This window comes from Rhodnius prolixus, unplaced genomic scaffold, assembly GCF_049639745.1.
Source record: "Rhodnius prolixus isolate KJV_2025 unplaced genomic scaffold, Rpr scaffold_10, whole genome shotgun sequence".
In the NCBI taxonomy this organism is placed as follows: domain Eukaryota; kingdom Metazoa; phylum Arthropoda; class Insecta; order Hemiptera; family Reduviidae; genus Rhodnius; species Rhodnius prolixus.
In genome coordinates, this window is record NW_027411615.1 from 9,746,327 (window position 1) to 9,763,615 (window position 17,289).

Below are 17,289 nucleotides of genomic sequence, written 5' to 3' on the forward strand. Positions count from 1 at the left end.
CTACTCCAGAAATAATTGATATAATCCATGATATGGTGATGGATGACAGAAGAGTGAAGGTGCGTGAGATTGCTAGTGCTGTGGGCATCTCGAATGATCGGGTACATAATATTTTGCATCAACATTTGGACATGACAAAGCTATCCGCAAGAAACGCCCACGATTGGGCCACAATAAAGTCCTTTTCCATCACGACAACGCACCAGCTCACACCTCAGCAGTTGTGGTCGCAAAATTAATGGAAATAGGGTTCCAACTCGTTTCACATCCCCCCTATTCTCCAGACTTGGCTCCCTCGGACTACTATTTGTTCCCCAATATGAAGAAATGGCTGGCGGGAAAAAGATTTTATTCAAACGAGGAGGTGATTGCAGAAACGAATGGCTATTTTTCAGACTTGGACAAATCCTATTATTCGGAAGGGATCAACAAACTAGAGCAGCGTTGGACAAAGTGTATAAGCCTAAAAGGAGACTATGTTGAAAAATAAAAAAGGTTTACCCCAAAAAATTAAGTAGTTTTTATTTTTGCACGGACTTTTCAAACGACCCTCGTAACACTGTTGAGTGCTCGTGAACACGTTTTCTTGTAAAACAAACGTAATTTCTCATTCGAAGATAAAAGGAATCCTGGAAAATGATATACCGTTTGAAAGCCCATTAAACAAGGAAACTTTTATAAAAAGTGCCAGCACCTAGGTCTGATAATGATCACGTAAGGGCCTAATGAGTTTTCTTAAAAATTTCGATTACTTTTATTAGGAAGATTGAGGCTGTTTGGAGAATAACATAAGCTTCGAAATGGTATCAATTTTTAGAAAATTTATCTGTCTTTCTAACCGTGTCATCAGAATCGAATTCGGACTAAAACTTTCTGAGTAATAACATTTTTATTGGAAAAAAGTAATGATTTTAGAAGAAAAAAAAATTAAAGTGACGTCACTCAAGAACAGTGGAAAATATGAAGTTACCCAATACGTCATTGAACTCTACTTTAGATGAACTACACACAGTAGGCCTATGGACAATACTTACTGGTTCACCTTGTATAGCATAACCACCTGTAAAAAAAATTCACTTACTGTAAATCAAATTACTTTAATTAGTGAAGGGTGTTTAGTTTAACTAACACATAAACAAGATATTTAAAAAAAGATAAAAATTTTCTGTTAATCAAATATTTAAGTGGGTAAAAAAATATGAAAGAACTTGTCCAGGAAGATAAAAAACCAACAGATTCCCCAAAAAAAGCGACTAACCAAGACTGCATTATACGTACTCCAAGAAATATTAGGCCGATTTAAGGTACGCAGTTTTTGTTGTATTATTATGCTTAATGCAATATTAATTGAATTCAAATCAAAATTACTCAATGAGGCCGATTTACCAATGATGCTGCAAAGAATGCAATTTAAAAATTAATTCATTGTAAGTAGTAAGTAAGTAATCGCCTATTTTTTTTCAGGCCGTGCTTAACGTCCAACTACCAATTAGGTGTCGTGGACGGAGGCGACTAGCAAACATTCTTTACTATTTCTCATTTAACCATTAAATAAAATTTAAGGCAAAGACCGGGAATCGAACCCAGCACCACAATACATATTAGCTTTGCAGGTCTCGCCTCTTAACCCGCTCCGCTACCGTGGCGCCTCAATTAATTCATTGTCTTTGCTGAAATTTAACACTTGTATATTTCACAGAAGTTTGGAATTACTCGGTCCGCCTTTTGTTTGAACTAGCCAACAAAAACAGTGGCTTCAATTTAACCAAAACGAGGCAGATAATTTGTGAGATTACAATACTTTTTTCTGCAACCATGTAGGAATGTTCTCATTACTCAATTAAAATCAGCTGTGTAATGCCCAACTTTACCTCACTAGTGGGGAAAAATTCCCATTAGTGTCGCTTTCCTCACGAGTGAGTGGAAAAACTTTATTTTGCTTCCTTGATATAAGAAGTTTTGTTATTAAATGTTTTCTGTAAAACTTTAATAAGCTTATTTAAATTTATTTTATTTAAATAATTAAAAAACGAATATTAAAAAATAAAATAAAAATTGAAAGGAATATAGAAATAAAAATAATACTTTAATAAATAATTAGATATTTTTAATTATAACAGTTAAAAAGGTTATAGTGTTACCTTATAGAAATTTAAAATGGATTCTAGTGATGCCTGTTTAGTTTTTTTTAGTTAATAACCCTAATGGTTGCAGAAAAAATATAATATTTAACTCGAGTGTAAAGTATTTTCCTCACCCTCGGCAATTTGCACTTGCACTCGCTCGTGCGTGCAAACCCTGCCTCGCGTGAGGAAAAGTACTACTTTCCACAACTTGTTAAATAAATAACTATTTCTTTCACATGCAAAGAGTAAGGAAATTTCAGGAGGGCTTTACGTCCAACTACCAATTAGGTGTCGTGGACGGAGGCGATATGTCCAAGTGTACCTAGGTGGTTTATATGGCTTAGCCATCAGAGAATAATATCAAGTTATGTCTAAAGACAAACTCGAAACCCAATACAAAACTCACAACATTTCAAAGAGTAAGAAAAAGTAATAGATGAAACAAACCAAACAAACTTTACAAATAAATTTTATATAATGAAATCGGAAACACAATAAATTATCGCGAGGAACTACACCTTGCCATATTAAATCAACATAATCTAGAAACGCCAGTAACCATTAATCATAGTTCATAATCATCCCACACAGTAGTTAGAAATATGTCGAGACAGGTAAATGCAAGAATTATTAATAGCCCTACGTTCAGACAGTATCGGATGTGCTAGATCGGTCAAAATCACTCCAGGTCTGTTCTTTTATTATTATTGTTGGCCCAGGATGAGAGAAGAAGAAAAGAATGATAGCCCAAGAAAATGAGTGTTAATTCTTAGTAAAGTACTAATTCTTAGCAGGTGGTTGGATGTAATAAAAAAAAAGAATCGAGAGTACAAGCGAAGGGGACGATGGTAGGGAAATGCGAATGTTAATTTATGAGAAGTGTTGTGTTTAGAGAAGAGCCTTGTCTGGAGGCTGTACTCCTAAGAGATGCAATCACAGACTAGTCGGAAGAACCGAGCTAGCTTCTAGCAGATCACTTATCTAACTGACTGTCCTATCGAATCCTCCAATCTACTCCGGATGTCGCTTCACCTACCGCTTATCAATTACTTTACATACTATTTTTCATATGATAATAAGCGCCATATTTAGTATTCAAACTCGAAAAGGGAGACAGAAAAAAAACCATAACTTAGGACCCAGGCCAACACTGTGCTCCTGTACACGTTCAAAACCAATTATTATTTTAATATGTAAATCTTATTTCATCCATATCGTATATTCCATTCCATATTATGTAAGAGATTTATTAAAATTATCAGCCTAATACCAAAACTAAATCTGGTTTAAACATTCACGAGATTTACAATTCTTGAGACTTATTATCGATACTCGACGAGTTTAACACATAACTAACAATGTCTAGATCAGGGATGGCGAACCTTTTTGAGACGTGGGTCAAATTTTGTTCATTTTTTTTTTTTTGTACTAGCTCTTGGGTCACTAATGCCCATTTGCACAAGAGTTAAGTTTAAAAATTTTAAACTGAATATTTTCAAAACTAAACATCTTTAAAATTCAGTTGGCTTAACTGGGTAAAACGGGACCGAAACAAGTGCTATGGAAGTCTCTTTTTAACAAACATAACTGAACAAATCCTTACAAAAGTGTGTTTTATCTGAAGAAAAATCTAAATATGGTTATTTGCTTTGGGTTGTCGATTTTTTTTAACAAACAAAATGTGAGTAAAATTATACATTTTATTTGATATTTTGTAAACACTTTTGCTTTATTTCAAAGACTACAAAAGCATTTGTCGTCATTTGCGTTTTTGAACTGTAACGATCAAACTAAAGGTTATAGATAGCATTTAAATTGCTTTTGTGTCAATGCGTGAGTGTAAAAAATACAGATAGAATACATAAATTATCCACCACAATTAGAAAATCTAAATCAACCCGCGTAAACAAACAAATGGTTGCCTAGCAATTGTGGGTCAGTGAAAAAGCTTGCGCGGGTCAGTGTCTGACCCGCGGGTCATAGGTTCGCTATCGCTAGTCTAGATTATAAAGCTGTACAAACCTTTAGTCACAAACTAACCTCGATCCGTCCTAAAAAAAAAGCCCTAAAGGGTAAATTATTCAAATAGAAGTTATACTGTATGTAACAAGAATACGAAGTTTAGTGACAATCGTAGGAAACTTGTTCAAAAAAGATGATGTTAGAAAAGAGAAAATTCATTTTATTCAGTGGTTACTTCCTTTTCTGGATTTATTTCAAGCTAGGAGCTTCAGTAACGTATTTATTTCACTTTACAATATATAAGATAGGAGCTGTCCTTTATAATGAAATGATAATAAGGGCAATCAACCCCAATTCTCTAATCCAAGAAGTTAACTTAATATAATCTACCTGAGAAAATATTTAAAACAATACTACTAGACCAACATGAGCACCATGTGCGTACAAAAATTCAGGAAAACAAAATCTTTAGCTGCGTTTTCGAGAACAATAAAATCAAAAATTTTATGCAACAAGAAAAAATGGTCAGTTATTTTGTAATAATTTTGATCTAATTGCTTAAACACTGCCAATGATTGAAATCAGACTTTTTTAAACGATCAAAAATTTCTTCCAATCTTAATGAACACTAAAATACAAAATGAAAAAGCCACCTATATGGTAAATAAAATTAAGTTTTGAAAAAAGAAGCTAGAGTGGTAAAGTTGAGGACGTATTCTACATACAAATAAGCAATATAAATTGCAAATGACTTGTTAAATGCAGTAGCTATCTTGAAATGAAGAGATAAAAATGTCTGGGAATACAACTCTGTCTGGTATAATACAGCAGCATATAGCTGTGCGAACTTACAACTTGAAAAGAAAGACGATAAAACACAAACACAAACACAAATGAAATAGGAATAGTTTAGCGTTCTAGATTAATTATTGTGAGAAATAAACTCACGTCTCACTCAGTTTGGAATATATTTAAAGTTTATCAAGGACAGTTCCATTTTGGGAGGCACAGACTTGTATGCTGACAATGGTTGGTTAATAACAATAATGAAGAGCGGTTTGTCATCTAATTGTGATCTATGCCAAGTTTATATAATTTATTTACGACTTTAAAGACGGCTAAAAAAAATAATTAAATCTACATCATCTTAATCAGTTGTGTAGCATGGTTATTTCATCTAGTTTTTGATAGCTGGATTGACTTTCCTAATTTTACTTGCAGTAAAACTTCTCCTAACGGTAAAAAAGTTACAAACCAATGCAGCAAGTAAGCAGAAATACAAGATCAAACAACGAATTCTGTCTGAAAGATGACAGTGAATTGAGTAGTCTTTACAGTTTAAAATGGCATTGTGTTGTGCATATACGAGGGTCGTTTGAAAAGTCCGTGCAAAAATAAAAACTACTTAATTTTTTGGGGTAAACCTTTTTTATTTTTCAACATAGTCTCCTTTTAGGCTTATACACTTCGTCCAACGCTGCTCTAGTTTGTTGATCCCTTCCGAATAATAGGATTTGTCCAAGTCTGAAAAATAGCCATTCGTTTCTGTAATCACCTCCTCGTTTGAATAAAATCTTTTTCCCGCCAGCCATTTCTTCATATTGGGGAACAAATAGTAGTTCGAGGGAGCCAAGTCTGGAGAATAGGGGGGATGTGAAACGAGTTGGAACCTTATTTCCATTAATTCTGCGACCACAACTGCTGAGGTGTGAGCTGGTGCGTTGTCGTGATGGAAAAGCACTTTTTTGTGGGCCAATCGTGGGCGTTTTTCTTGCAGCTCGGTTTTCAAACGGTCCAATAACGATGAATAATATGCACCTGTAATAGTTTTTACCCTCTTCCAGATAGTCGATGAGGATTATTCCTTGCGAATCCCAAAAGACAGTCGCCATAATCTTTCCGGCCGAAGGAACGGTCTTCGCCTTTTTTGGCGCAGATTCCCCCTTGGTAACCCATTGTTTACTCGTAGATTGTTCTTTGGTCTCAGGAGTGTAGTGATGTATCCATGTTTCATCCACAGTGACGAAACGACGCTTAAAGTCCTGCGGATTCTTCTGGAAGAGCTGTAAACCGTCCTTGCAACACTTCACACGATTTCGTTTTTGGTCAAGCGTGAGCAATCGCGGCACCCATCTTGCGGATAGCTTTGTCATGTCCAAATGTTCATGCAAAATATTATGTACCCGTTCATTCTAGATGCCCACAGCACTAGCAATCTCACGCACCTTCACTCTTCTGTCATCCATCACCATATCATGGATTTTATCAATGATTTCTGGAGTAGTAACCTCAACAGGGCGTCCAGAACGTTCAGCGTCACTTGTGCCCATATGGCCACTCCGAAAATTTTGAAACCACTTATAAACTGTTCTAATCGAAGGTGCAGAGTCACCATAATGTTTATCAAGCTTCTCTTTAGTCTCCTGAGGCGTTTTGCCTTTCATAAAGTAGTGTTTAATCAACACACGAAATCCTTTTTCGTCTATTTTTTGAAAATCACTCGACTTCCTCGATTCAAACGAATGCCAAACACAAAGAAATTGACCGATCTGGCTGAAACTTGGTGTGTGTTCTTCCAAGAGATGCTACTAACTAAACATAACCTCGATACGCGCCAGTAGTGCTATCTCTCTGACTTTGCACGGACTTTTCAAACGACCCTCGTATTTCCGGAGGTAGTCGCCGAAATGCTAGCTTATGGTGTCTTAAGCTTCACAAGCATTGAACACTACTAGAATGGAGAACTAAGATCTTAGAAAGATCTGCCAGACTTCAGTCTAATCCTTGAACGTTCGGACTTAGTTCAAACGTAGAGTTCGTTACTCAAAATCGTTCACTCATCAAATATCTGTTCTACTAATTCAGTTTTCTTGCCCTTCAGTAGTAAAAATAAAGTTAAAGCTGCTTCTATTTAAAACCAGTGTACAACGTTACGGATCCACCATAAGATACGAACAAAAACTGGGCAGTCTGAAGCCATTATTAGGAATTGCATTAAACGCAAATGTATTTTTTTTTTATTTGTTTACTGCATTCCTTTTTCTTTTTACTTCATTTATTTTCACAACTGCAGTATAATTCTGCAACAAGTGAAGCTGATACAACATGATAATGGAATAGATACACGAATACATGAGGGGAGAATTTACCCATTGGTGAAACTCCCAAAGTGGTACAGTTCACTATTGTACATTGGCTCTTACTTCATTTAGAAGATCGCGTGGCCACCTGCGCTTCAACCGCCTGGGAGGATTTCCTGGTGGAGTAGTAAGTTGGGATTAGGATGTGAGGGGATTGATGTGTGGAATTTAATGTAACGGGATCTTATAGCTTCTGAAACATTAGGGGAACAAGGAAATCTCGGTGCAAGGTACAGTTAGAGACATAGTAAGGAGCATTTTGCGATTCGACGGAGTGTTTTTTGACTGGATGGATTGGATTTTTTGTAAATACTGGAAGCTTTGGCTGAGCCCCAAAGTTCAATTCCGTAAGTCCAGGCAGGTTTCAGTTATCATAGTGTAGATAAGTCGTTTATTCTGTAGAGAGAGTTTAGATTGCTTGTCGAGAAGTCTAGAGAGAAGTTTGAATCGTCTGTTCAGTTCTTTCCGTTTGAGTCTAGTATGTGGAATCCAGATTAGATGTTTGTCCATGAAGAGTCCTAGGTACTGAACACAACATGTTGTGGGAAGAGGAGTGAGGTTTAGGTAAACGGAAGGAAGGATAGTTCGCCTTAGAGAGAATGCAATGTGATTATATTTGTTTTCATTGATTTTAATTCTCCATTTCTTTAGACAAGGCTTAAGAGATTCTATATGGGATTGTAGGGAGCGACAGGCAAGGGCCGGGTCTTTATGAGAAGAGATGATTGCCGTATCATCGGCATAAGTAAAAAGGAAGTAAAAATGAACTGCATTCTGTACGAAATATATGCATCGTGCAAATTAAATATACAGATTATACAATGTAGTCTAATAGCCAAATCCACAGAGGCGTAATCAGAGACGTCAGTATAGCTGAAATTCTTCAGAAGTTAGAATCAGGCAATCAATGAAAATGATGAGAAAAAGAAACGAGAAATAAATCGTATAAAATCCAATGATGTTTAAAAGTGATGAAAGCAAAAAACGAAGATTTGGAAAAACATAAAACTTTAGAATGAGTTAATTTTAAATTACACGAGAGTGAGGGGAAGCCGAGTTATTGAAGAAGTATGAAACAGATGAGGTAATAAATATTATTGCAAGAGAAGGAGCCCAGTAAAAATAAAGAAATAACTAATAATTAAAGGTTGGAAGCAGTTTGTCTATGAACTGGAAGCAAATATAAAGAACTATTAAAAATGTTTTGTGACCGCTAACTGAGCAAGGCAGAGCTGGGAACTAGTGGGTCCATCGGCTCCACTAGCATAATGATTCTAACAAATACAGACATCAACTAACATTAACTTCAGTTCTCATCTTTTCGCTCCTCAGGAATTAAGGTTCTTATTTCTCCGCACATAACTCGAGATGTATACATAGACTTATACTGTTAATTGTTATTATTTTCAGTCTCAGGTTTATTGCAATTTTTCTTATTGTAAATTGTTATTGTTATTGTGGGTAAATAAATCAAAAATTAAAATTCTGATAAATAAAAAAAGCACAACTTACTGAAAAGAACGCAGAACATAATTCTACAATTTTTCCAACAGAATAATTGAGCTGTTATCCCTCATCTCTCATTTAAATATGGGTAACTGATTTTTCTGATTGCAATAAAACTTTTATAGTTCCAGGATGTTTTTGCTGTGTATCTAGGACTATAAAGAAATCAGTTTTAAAAGTCCTGGTTTGCAACTAACTCCAAGATCTGCTGGCGTATTAACTTCGGCCAAAGACAAGCGAAGGAATTCATTCGAAGACCCTTGCCTATAGTATTTAGAGAACTGCCTTATAAGAGTTATGGTAGATCATATGAGCCTCTTGGACTGGTCCGAAGGTGGTCATCGCATAATTCACATGTCAGAGAAAGAGTCATTGTTTCAAGTGCACTGCTTATGGGGCAGAAGCGAGGTTTCTCAAACACTGGTTCATCAGGGAATATTATAATAGATCGTATGGGTCGTGAAATCAGCTAGCCGTAGGGCTAGTTACCCCTAAATTATTCTATTATTTTCTACAACTAGATAGATAGATAAACTTTTATTTACACCATAGATAGTTTACAAAGAAAGAATTTTACAAAAGTAATAGCTGACATAGCCATTGACTGACTGTCAGGAGTGCTAATTACAAATAAGGAAGTATATCTTTTACATTGAACTGAAAACTGAACAATAATACTGTAAATAATTAAACAACGAAATTAAAATAATTAAAAAGTAAAGAATTTTTCTCTATAAAATTATATTTTACATCATCATTAATCCAACCACCAATTAGTAATTGAAGTGGCTAACCAAAAAAAGGAAAGATCGGCTAGAGCGTCTCTTATAAAGCCAGCCAACACCGCCCAATTTGCGCCATTCAAATACCTCAACATTTCCTCTTCCGTTAAGGACTGTGCATTCAAAAACCTCAATCTTATCTTTTTAAGAATTCTACAACGGCCCAAGAAGTGGAAAACATCCTCGGCTTCCCTAAGGTCGAGCACACATCGAGCTATTGTAATTTCCTCCAACAATATATGGTTTGAAATTTAAATTGAGGGCTTCAGCCCTAAATTTAATCAAACTACTGATTTGCGACCACTCCAGTCCCAGATTCAAATAATCCACTTCCAGAGATTTTCTACAATTATTTTAGCGAATTATCACACTCGTCACCAAATGACAGAATTCTCATGTCACAAATAAGCAATTCTAACTCATTCAGACCAGTCAGGAGATACCATATCTTTTCCTGCTAAGTGGACTAGACTCTGGGTGGCCACAAAGCCTACGCCACCGTGATCCATAGAGTTTTGAAGCCCAGAAACGAATACATGTTATAATTTTTAAGAAAAGATTTGTAAGGATAGGTTTTAACAAAGTATTATAAGGTTTTTGAATCTTAAACTAAAATAACTCCATTTCATAAGTAATTACCCAGTTCAGCTCAAACGAATAAACAATTTTTGCTTTTATTCTTTAATTTCAAGTACTAAAAAGAACGAATTCTGCAAATTACAATGCCCTTAGGTTGCAACGAGAATAATGCTTGTTTAAAGACAAAATGTTTGCTCATAACAGTTGGAGTAGTAACATTAATTAGAAACAACCATCATTGAGCAAGTCTCGTACATAGAAAATGGAACTATGAAAACGAGACAGTCTTTACGAGAAAAATGGAGATAATGTGCGCTAGTAAATCTAGTAGGTAATGAGGTAATGACTGGTTATACATAAATAAACTAACTTTAGTAAAGAAAGCATAAAGCCTCCCTGAAATACAGGTTTAAAGATTGGCCTTAGAGCAATAACTCACATAAAGTATTCAAACAGCTAGCCCTGAAGGTATACCTATAGTTTTATAACTTAACTCCGATACAATATAACAGAACGGTATGCCGGAAGCGTAAATAATAGAACAGCTACATCTGAACAGTAATTCTTAAAATTATATGAGGAAAAAAATAGCATAAAACGTAGGAGTAACCGAGAAAATTCATAGACTAAGCAGGACCCAAAACAATATTCGTAAAAATTCCTGAATTCTTTAGTTTGATTCATAAATTAAATTAAGTTCAGGAGGCCACGAAAAATAAACAAAAGCTGTTGCGAGTTAGCGATTCCGTTATCTCTGAAATTTTGTCTGTAAGTTAAGACTCAAACAATCATAAGTAACAACCAACAATTATGGCTAAAATTAGAAACATAATTCCCAAAACTCTGATTTAGGGATTATCCGATACAAGTTTGTGGTTAAACTTCCTTCGTCCAAACTTCTCCCATTCATTTCTGCTCAACGTTGATTTAAGAGAAAAAGACATCAACTTTGCAAAAAAAAAAAAGAAAAGGAAGATAGAATAGTTTGGAATGAAATTTGGTGAAACGGGATTTTGGGCTAGGTCAAGGACAAAAGGGATTTTTTGGTGAGCAGTCTAACATAGAAAGATTTATTAACGTTATTGGGTGAGATTTCGAACCAAGGGATTGGAAGGAAACTTCATATTTCGATCGTACCTCAACCGAGATCTTAGCGAGCAAACTCTTTCAATAAGAAGGACTTCTCAAATTAATAGTAATTTTTCTTATTAATTATGCAAAACAAAATAATGCAATATTATACATTTAATACATTGTTCACTCAAACGTCAAACTCCACCACCTGTCTTCTAACAACATACGAGGGGGTACCCAAAAATAACCGGAATTGCGTTGCCGCGCATGGAGCTTATGTAGTACGCATTTCTGCCGCTAGACGTGTATAGCGCAATTCCTTGCCAGTTCAGTCCTGCCTGTGTTGTCTGCCTGGCTTGTTCTGTTCATCTGCAGTGATTGTTTTTACCAGCGCTGTTTTGTTCTTTTTTCGTTTTTTATGATGGCAAGTTTAAGTGAACAACGTGCAGCTCTGAAATTTTGTTTTCTACTCGGCAAAAATGCTGCTGAAAGTGTTTTAATGTTGAAAACTGCTTACAAAGATGACGCTATGGGAAAAACTCAAGTATACGAGTGGTTTACTCGGTTTAAAAATGGCGACATGTCGATTGATGACAAACCTCGTTCTGGAAGTCCATCAACTGCCCGAATCGACGAAAATGTTGAAAAAATTCGAGAGCTGGTGTTCACAGACCGTCGACAGACAATTGATCAACTGTCAGAGAGTAGTGGGTTATCTTGGAGCTCGGTTCAGCGAATTTTAACGGAAGATTTGGGGATGAAAAGGGTTGCTGCCAAGTTTGTTCCTCGAGTTCTGACTGACAATCAAAAAGAACATCGAGTTGAAACATGTCGTGCTTTGAAACAACAGCTTGAAACTGATCCAGACTTTCTGTCAAAGGTCATTACTGGTGATGAGTCATGGTGCTATGGTTATGACCCAGAAACAAAGCAACAGTCGAGCCAATGGAAGACGTCATCTTCACCCCGACCAAAAAAATGTCGTCAAGTCAAGTCAAACATCAAAACAATGCTGATTTGCTTTTTTGATGCCAAAGGCGTAGTCCATTCAGAGTTTGTCCCCCCAGGTCAGACCGTCAATCAAACCTTGTATTTGGATGTTTTGAAAAGATTGCGCAATAGTGTTCGCCAAAAAAGACCCGATTTGTGGAAAACAGGAGACTGGTTCTTCCACCACGACAATGCACCTGCACACACAGCCATCTCTGTTACACACAGTTTTTGGCTAAAAATGGCATGGTTCCGCTGCCCCACGCACCTTACTCGCCTGACCTGGCTCCGTGCGACTTTTTCTTATTTCCACGCATGAAAAAGGGCATGAAAGGTCACCGATTTGATAACATTGAAGAGGTCAAGAAAAAAACGAAGAAGGAGCTGTCAGCCATTTCTAAAGATGACTACAAAAAATGTTTCGAACAGTGGAAGCACCGGTGGGACAAATGTATTAGTTGTAATGGAGAGTATTTTGAAGGGGATAAGGTTGTTCTGTAAAAAATTTGTAAATAAATAGCTTTTAAAAAATAATTCCGGTTTTTTTTGGGTACCCCCTCGTACACCTATCCCACCAGCCGACCATGTGCGGTACCTTGGAATGTACCTAGACAAGAAACTTACCTGGAACCCCCATACGAGACTTAAACGTACCTAACTAAATAAACGATACAAATGTCTGTCTAGCCAGACTACTCGACAAACGCTCAAAACTCTCACTACAGAACAAACGACGACTCATATACAGCTCTTCTCGCACCAATATGGACTTACGGACTCGAACTTTAAAACCCAACATCAATAGACTGCAAACACCCAATCCAAAATACTCCGCCGCATAGTATGACGCTCCATTCTATGTTAGCAACCACACAATCCATACAAATCTCCAAATTCCACTCATCTCCGAACTTGCCAAAATCCGATATACAAATTTTCATCAAAAACTCTCACTTCATCACCAACCCTTTAGCTGCAAACTTGTCTTCAACTACGCTACCCTCCAATCCTGGAAGTCGGCTGAGGCGCCGTTAAATTCACTGTTAACACTTCTAAAGCTTAAGTTAATCCAGTATTCTAAATTCAGTAACCTACCTAACTTTCAGCGGGTACCATTTTCGTCAAGATTTTGAGTTTATCTTCTAAATTATTGAGACGATCGTTTAAAAAATATTTAATATTAAAACATTTAAAGGAAGATGAAAGTCCAAACTATTGACAATCTAATCACCTTTTTAGCTTCAAATAAAACTTAATGTCTCAACATTTACACATATAATTTAAAAAAAAAACTATATAATATTAAAAATTAAGTTCATTCCTACCTCTAATCGTGGACTGGGCGATCTATTTCTTTGGGGTTCATCCATGGCATTCTTATTGGAGATCTGCCGTATATAAATTTTCGCTTTATCATATTGTAATAAAGCTTTCTGTTCATTTTCTAATCTTCGCAGCATACATTCCATGCACAATTCTGTTGAACAAAAACAAAAAAAATACATATATAATAGAACCGACAGTAAACTATGTACTTTGAGAAATTTATATAATAATGATGGCCAAATCTGTTATTTACAGAAAAAAGGACTGTCAACTGAATTAAATTAAGGAATTGATCTTCTTAGCATTTAGCCAATGTTATTACTGATTTTTAAGACTTAATCCAAACTTTTTTAAAGATGAATCCATCTGTTTTTCTTTTTCAAGAAAACAGACAATCTCTTTAAATATCTGATTAAAAGAGAGGTCCTGTATTTGGTGTTGACTCTGAATTGGACTTGGACATAAATAAGCTTGATTTTTTTTTTTTTTTTAATTTATTTGTTAAGTTACACCAGCGCCTAGATACGCCATAAGTAACAATGACAATAACTGACACCACTACAAAATCGCTAATTGAGAGGAGAAGTTACCCAGTGATAACACTCCCTAAGTCGTCTCCAGGATTAGCTACTCTCTTCAGAAGAGAGAAAATCGCGCGGCAACTGACGTTTTAATCGTCTGGAACAGGGGTCGGCAACCTATTTCAAGTAGAGAGCCATTTTTCCTTAAATAATTTTAATAAATCTTACCAAAAGCCGCAAGGATGATAGTGTAAACAGATCATTTGTATTCACAAATTATTATTTTATGATATTCAATAACATTTTAATGTTTTATATATTTATTTTCATATATTGCAAAGTAAATAAACAAATAAATAACAACTAAACCTGTGTTTGAATGAAAATGGCGGCAGTCTATATATTACGAACTGTATTTCAATATAATTCTATTCCATTTCAAACCAAATCTCATTTAAAATTCTTTTTGGAAAAATATCTTTACTTTAATAAATGAAATTTTCATTTGTTTCAATAAAATTGAAATATACAATGTACTCGTATTTTGGACAGGCTGAAGAGCCACAAAATTTGGATAAAAGAGCCGCGGGTAGCCGACCCCTGGTCTTGGAGGATGATCTGGATGGCGATGAGATGATAAATGGCGGACAAGAGGATTGGAATGAGAGTGCAAGTGCTGATGAAAACTTTTATAATGAGTTCGTGCAACCTGGACCTACAAACGGAATTTCCAGGCCAGTGTGGATAGTTAAGATTTGATACGTAAAATGGAGCCGTTAACGATATTGCGGAGACTGAAGCGATTGAATTCGTTGAAGATTGGAGAGCGTTTCGTTGAACCCCACAGTTCAATACCATACGTCCAAGAAGTTTGTATTACAAATAATATTTATGCATGGATTTGTTTATCTTTAAAAGTTGATAAAGGTATTTATATCAAAGAAGTCGTGTATTTGTTGCCCGGCCTTGGACTGGTTATCAAATTTGGATTGATAATTGTATTTTCTGTAGGATTTTAAGAAATTCCAAGCTAATAATAAAAAGAAATCTCATTTTGAGACTTAAGGGCGAATGGATTTTTTGTTCTGTAAGGGTGCGAAGGAAAACTTCGATGGAGTCTTAAAACCTCACCTAAATATTTATGTTAAAGATGGCAGAGAAAAAATCTGAATTCCGTTTAATGGGCTCCAATACCCCATATTTTGTTAGCAGCACTGTCTTTGGTTATTTGTTTAAAAAAAGAAAAAAAATATCCAAATAGCTATTTATTAGGAGTGTTGGGCAAAAGTGAAAAACAAGTAGATTGATAGTTTGTTGCATGTATTACAAGAAACACTGAAGAACATGAGTGATGTTAAGATCAGTCAAACATGTTCCATAGTTGATAGTATATGGGGAACCATAAGATGGGACTTCTTGAGATGATAAGGACCCTAGAGGTCTTGTTAGTTTGTGTAGTCGAGCGAATCTTATATTGCATTTGTGTTGGGCGAGTGGTGCCGCCGAGGTAACATGCTCTAATCATGAGCCCACTAGCTGGTGCTGTTCTTTCACCATTTCTTACACAAGGCTATCTGTCTCATTTATCCTCCACTACTACTTCCTCGGCTAAAAGAGCACAGCATTACTCTATCTGGAACTCTGTTCCAACTTCTTGCCAGAATAGCCCTACGAACCCTTATGCTGTTTCACTACTTACCTTCCTTCCTGCCTCCATAGAGCTAATAACTTACTTAATCTCCAACGATAAACCCTAACCAAGCAATGTTTCATGTTCTTAAAGCAAACAGTTCTGCCCAATTTTAACTAATTTTATTTTTATCTAAACTTTTTATTTGAACTAAAATTTTACACAATTATTTTGATTCTTTTCACATTCTCTTGCTACCAGGAAAAGAAAGTTATGCAATCGCGTCAAGTTTCCACCATTTTGAGTTTTAATAGTAACTGTTCTCTCTCTCTCTCTCTCTCTCTCTCTCTCTCTCTCAGCATCTTGAGTTGAAGTGGGGATCAAGGGGAATGAATTAGCAGATCAACTGTCTAGGAATGGAGCTAGCACTTCTTTCATTGGCCCGAAACTAGTCCTGGGGATCACCAAGGGTTCAGTTCGTGAGGCTCTCAGAGATTGGATCTGGAGAGAACATTGAAAAGAACTGGGTGATGCTTCCCAGGGGTAAAAAATGGCAAGAGTGTCATGCCCCCTTGCTGTGTAAACAAAGAACCAAAAAGACTCTGGACTTGGGCAGAAATCACATTACTCTGATTACAGGCCTTTTTATAGGGCACGGCAGGTTCAGAAAGCACCTGCACAAGATAGGGCTTATTAGCTAGGAACCGTTGTGCAGATTGTACCCGGAAGAGGAGGAAACGACCTCTCATCTGTTATTCGATTGCGTTGCAATTACGATATCATTTTTTTTTTGGATGCCATTGCTTCCCCATTCATTAAATTTATATACGAATGCACGTTGAAGGATTATTTCATTATAATTCACAGCAAATTCAGCAATAAACAAACATGGTTCTGGCTTCGTTTATGTTCTTTCTTGTAGCTTTATTTGTAGCTTTATTTGTAGCTTTATTTGTAGCTTTATATTTTTCTTATTAAATTCTATCTTATATCTTTCTATAATGATAATGTATCTTGAAATTCATAATTTTTATGATTGCTTTCATTATAAGGTAAAAAAGTAAAGTAATCGCTTATTTTTCTTTCAGGAGAGCTTTACGTCCAACAATACAATTTAAGGTATCATGGACGGGGGCGATTAGCAAACATACTTTACTACAAAGTTTCTTATATTAACCATTAAATAAAAACCAAGGGCCTAGACCGGCTGGAATCGAACCCACTAACCAACAACACATCTTAGCTTTGCGGGCTTTGCCTCTAACCGTTCGGCTATCACGGCGCCTTTGTCTTCATTAAATAAATATATATAAATTTGTGTCTGTGTGTGAGAGAGATTTAATTCAACCTGTAAGACACCCTCTGACGTTAACTTAAGCACAAAATTTGGCCTGAGATATTTCAGGGATAACTTTGAAATTGAAAGCCTAACTGTATGAATAATGTGCTAAATTCAACGAAAGAATTATTTTTCTATAAAACTTTGTAAGTTAGATCTCTTCAAACAATTTTATCCAGTTTTTTATGGTTTTTAAATAAAATAAAACGTTTACAATCTATTACAAATCTAATACTTAATTTAATACAAGTATTAAACCGGATGGTAAATCTACGGAAGCTATTTAAGGTCAAGAGAAAGGTAAGATTGTGGTA

At 35.8% G+C, this 17,289-nt stretch overlaps 1 protein-coding gene across 2 annotated transcripts in view; it reads right to left on the reverse strand.

The window, feature by feature from the left end:
• The window catches only part of LOC141457234 (ubiquitin carboxyl-terminal hydrolase 48-like), a 189,355-nt gene that overhangs the window by 106,230 nt on the left and 65,836 nt on the right, over positions 1–17,289 (reverse strand). For both annotated transcript variants that reach the window (XM_074133918.1, XM_074133919.1), the window contains exon 16: positions 13,485–13,636. In XM_074133918.1, the coding sequence (XP_073990019.1) occupies positions 13,485–13,636 (152 nt within the window). The remainder of the gene's footprint in view (positions 1–13,484; positions 13,637–17,289) is intronic.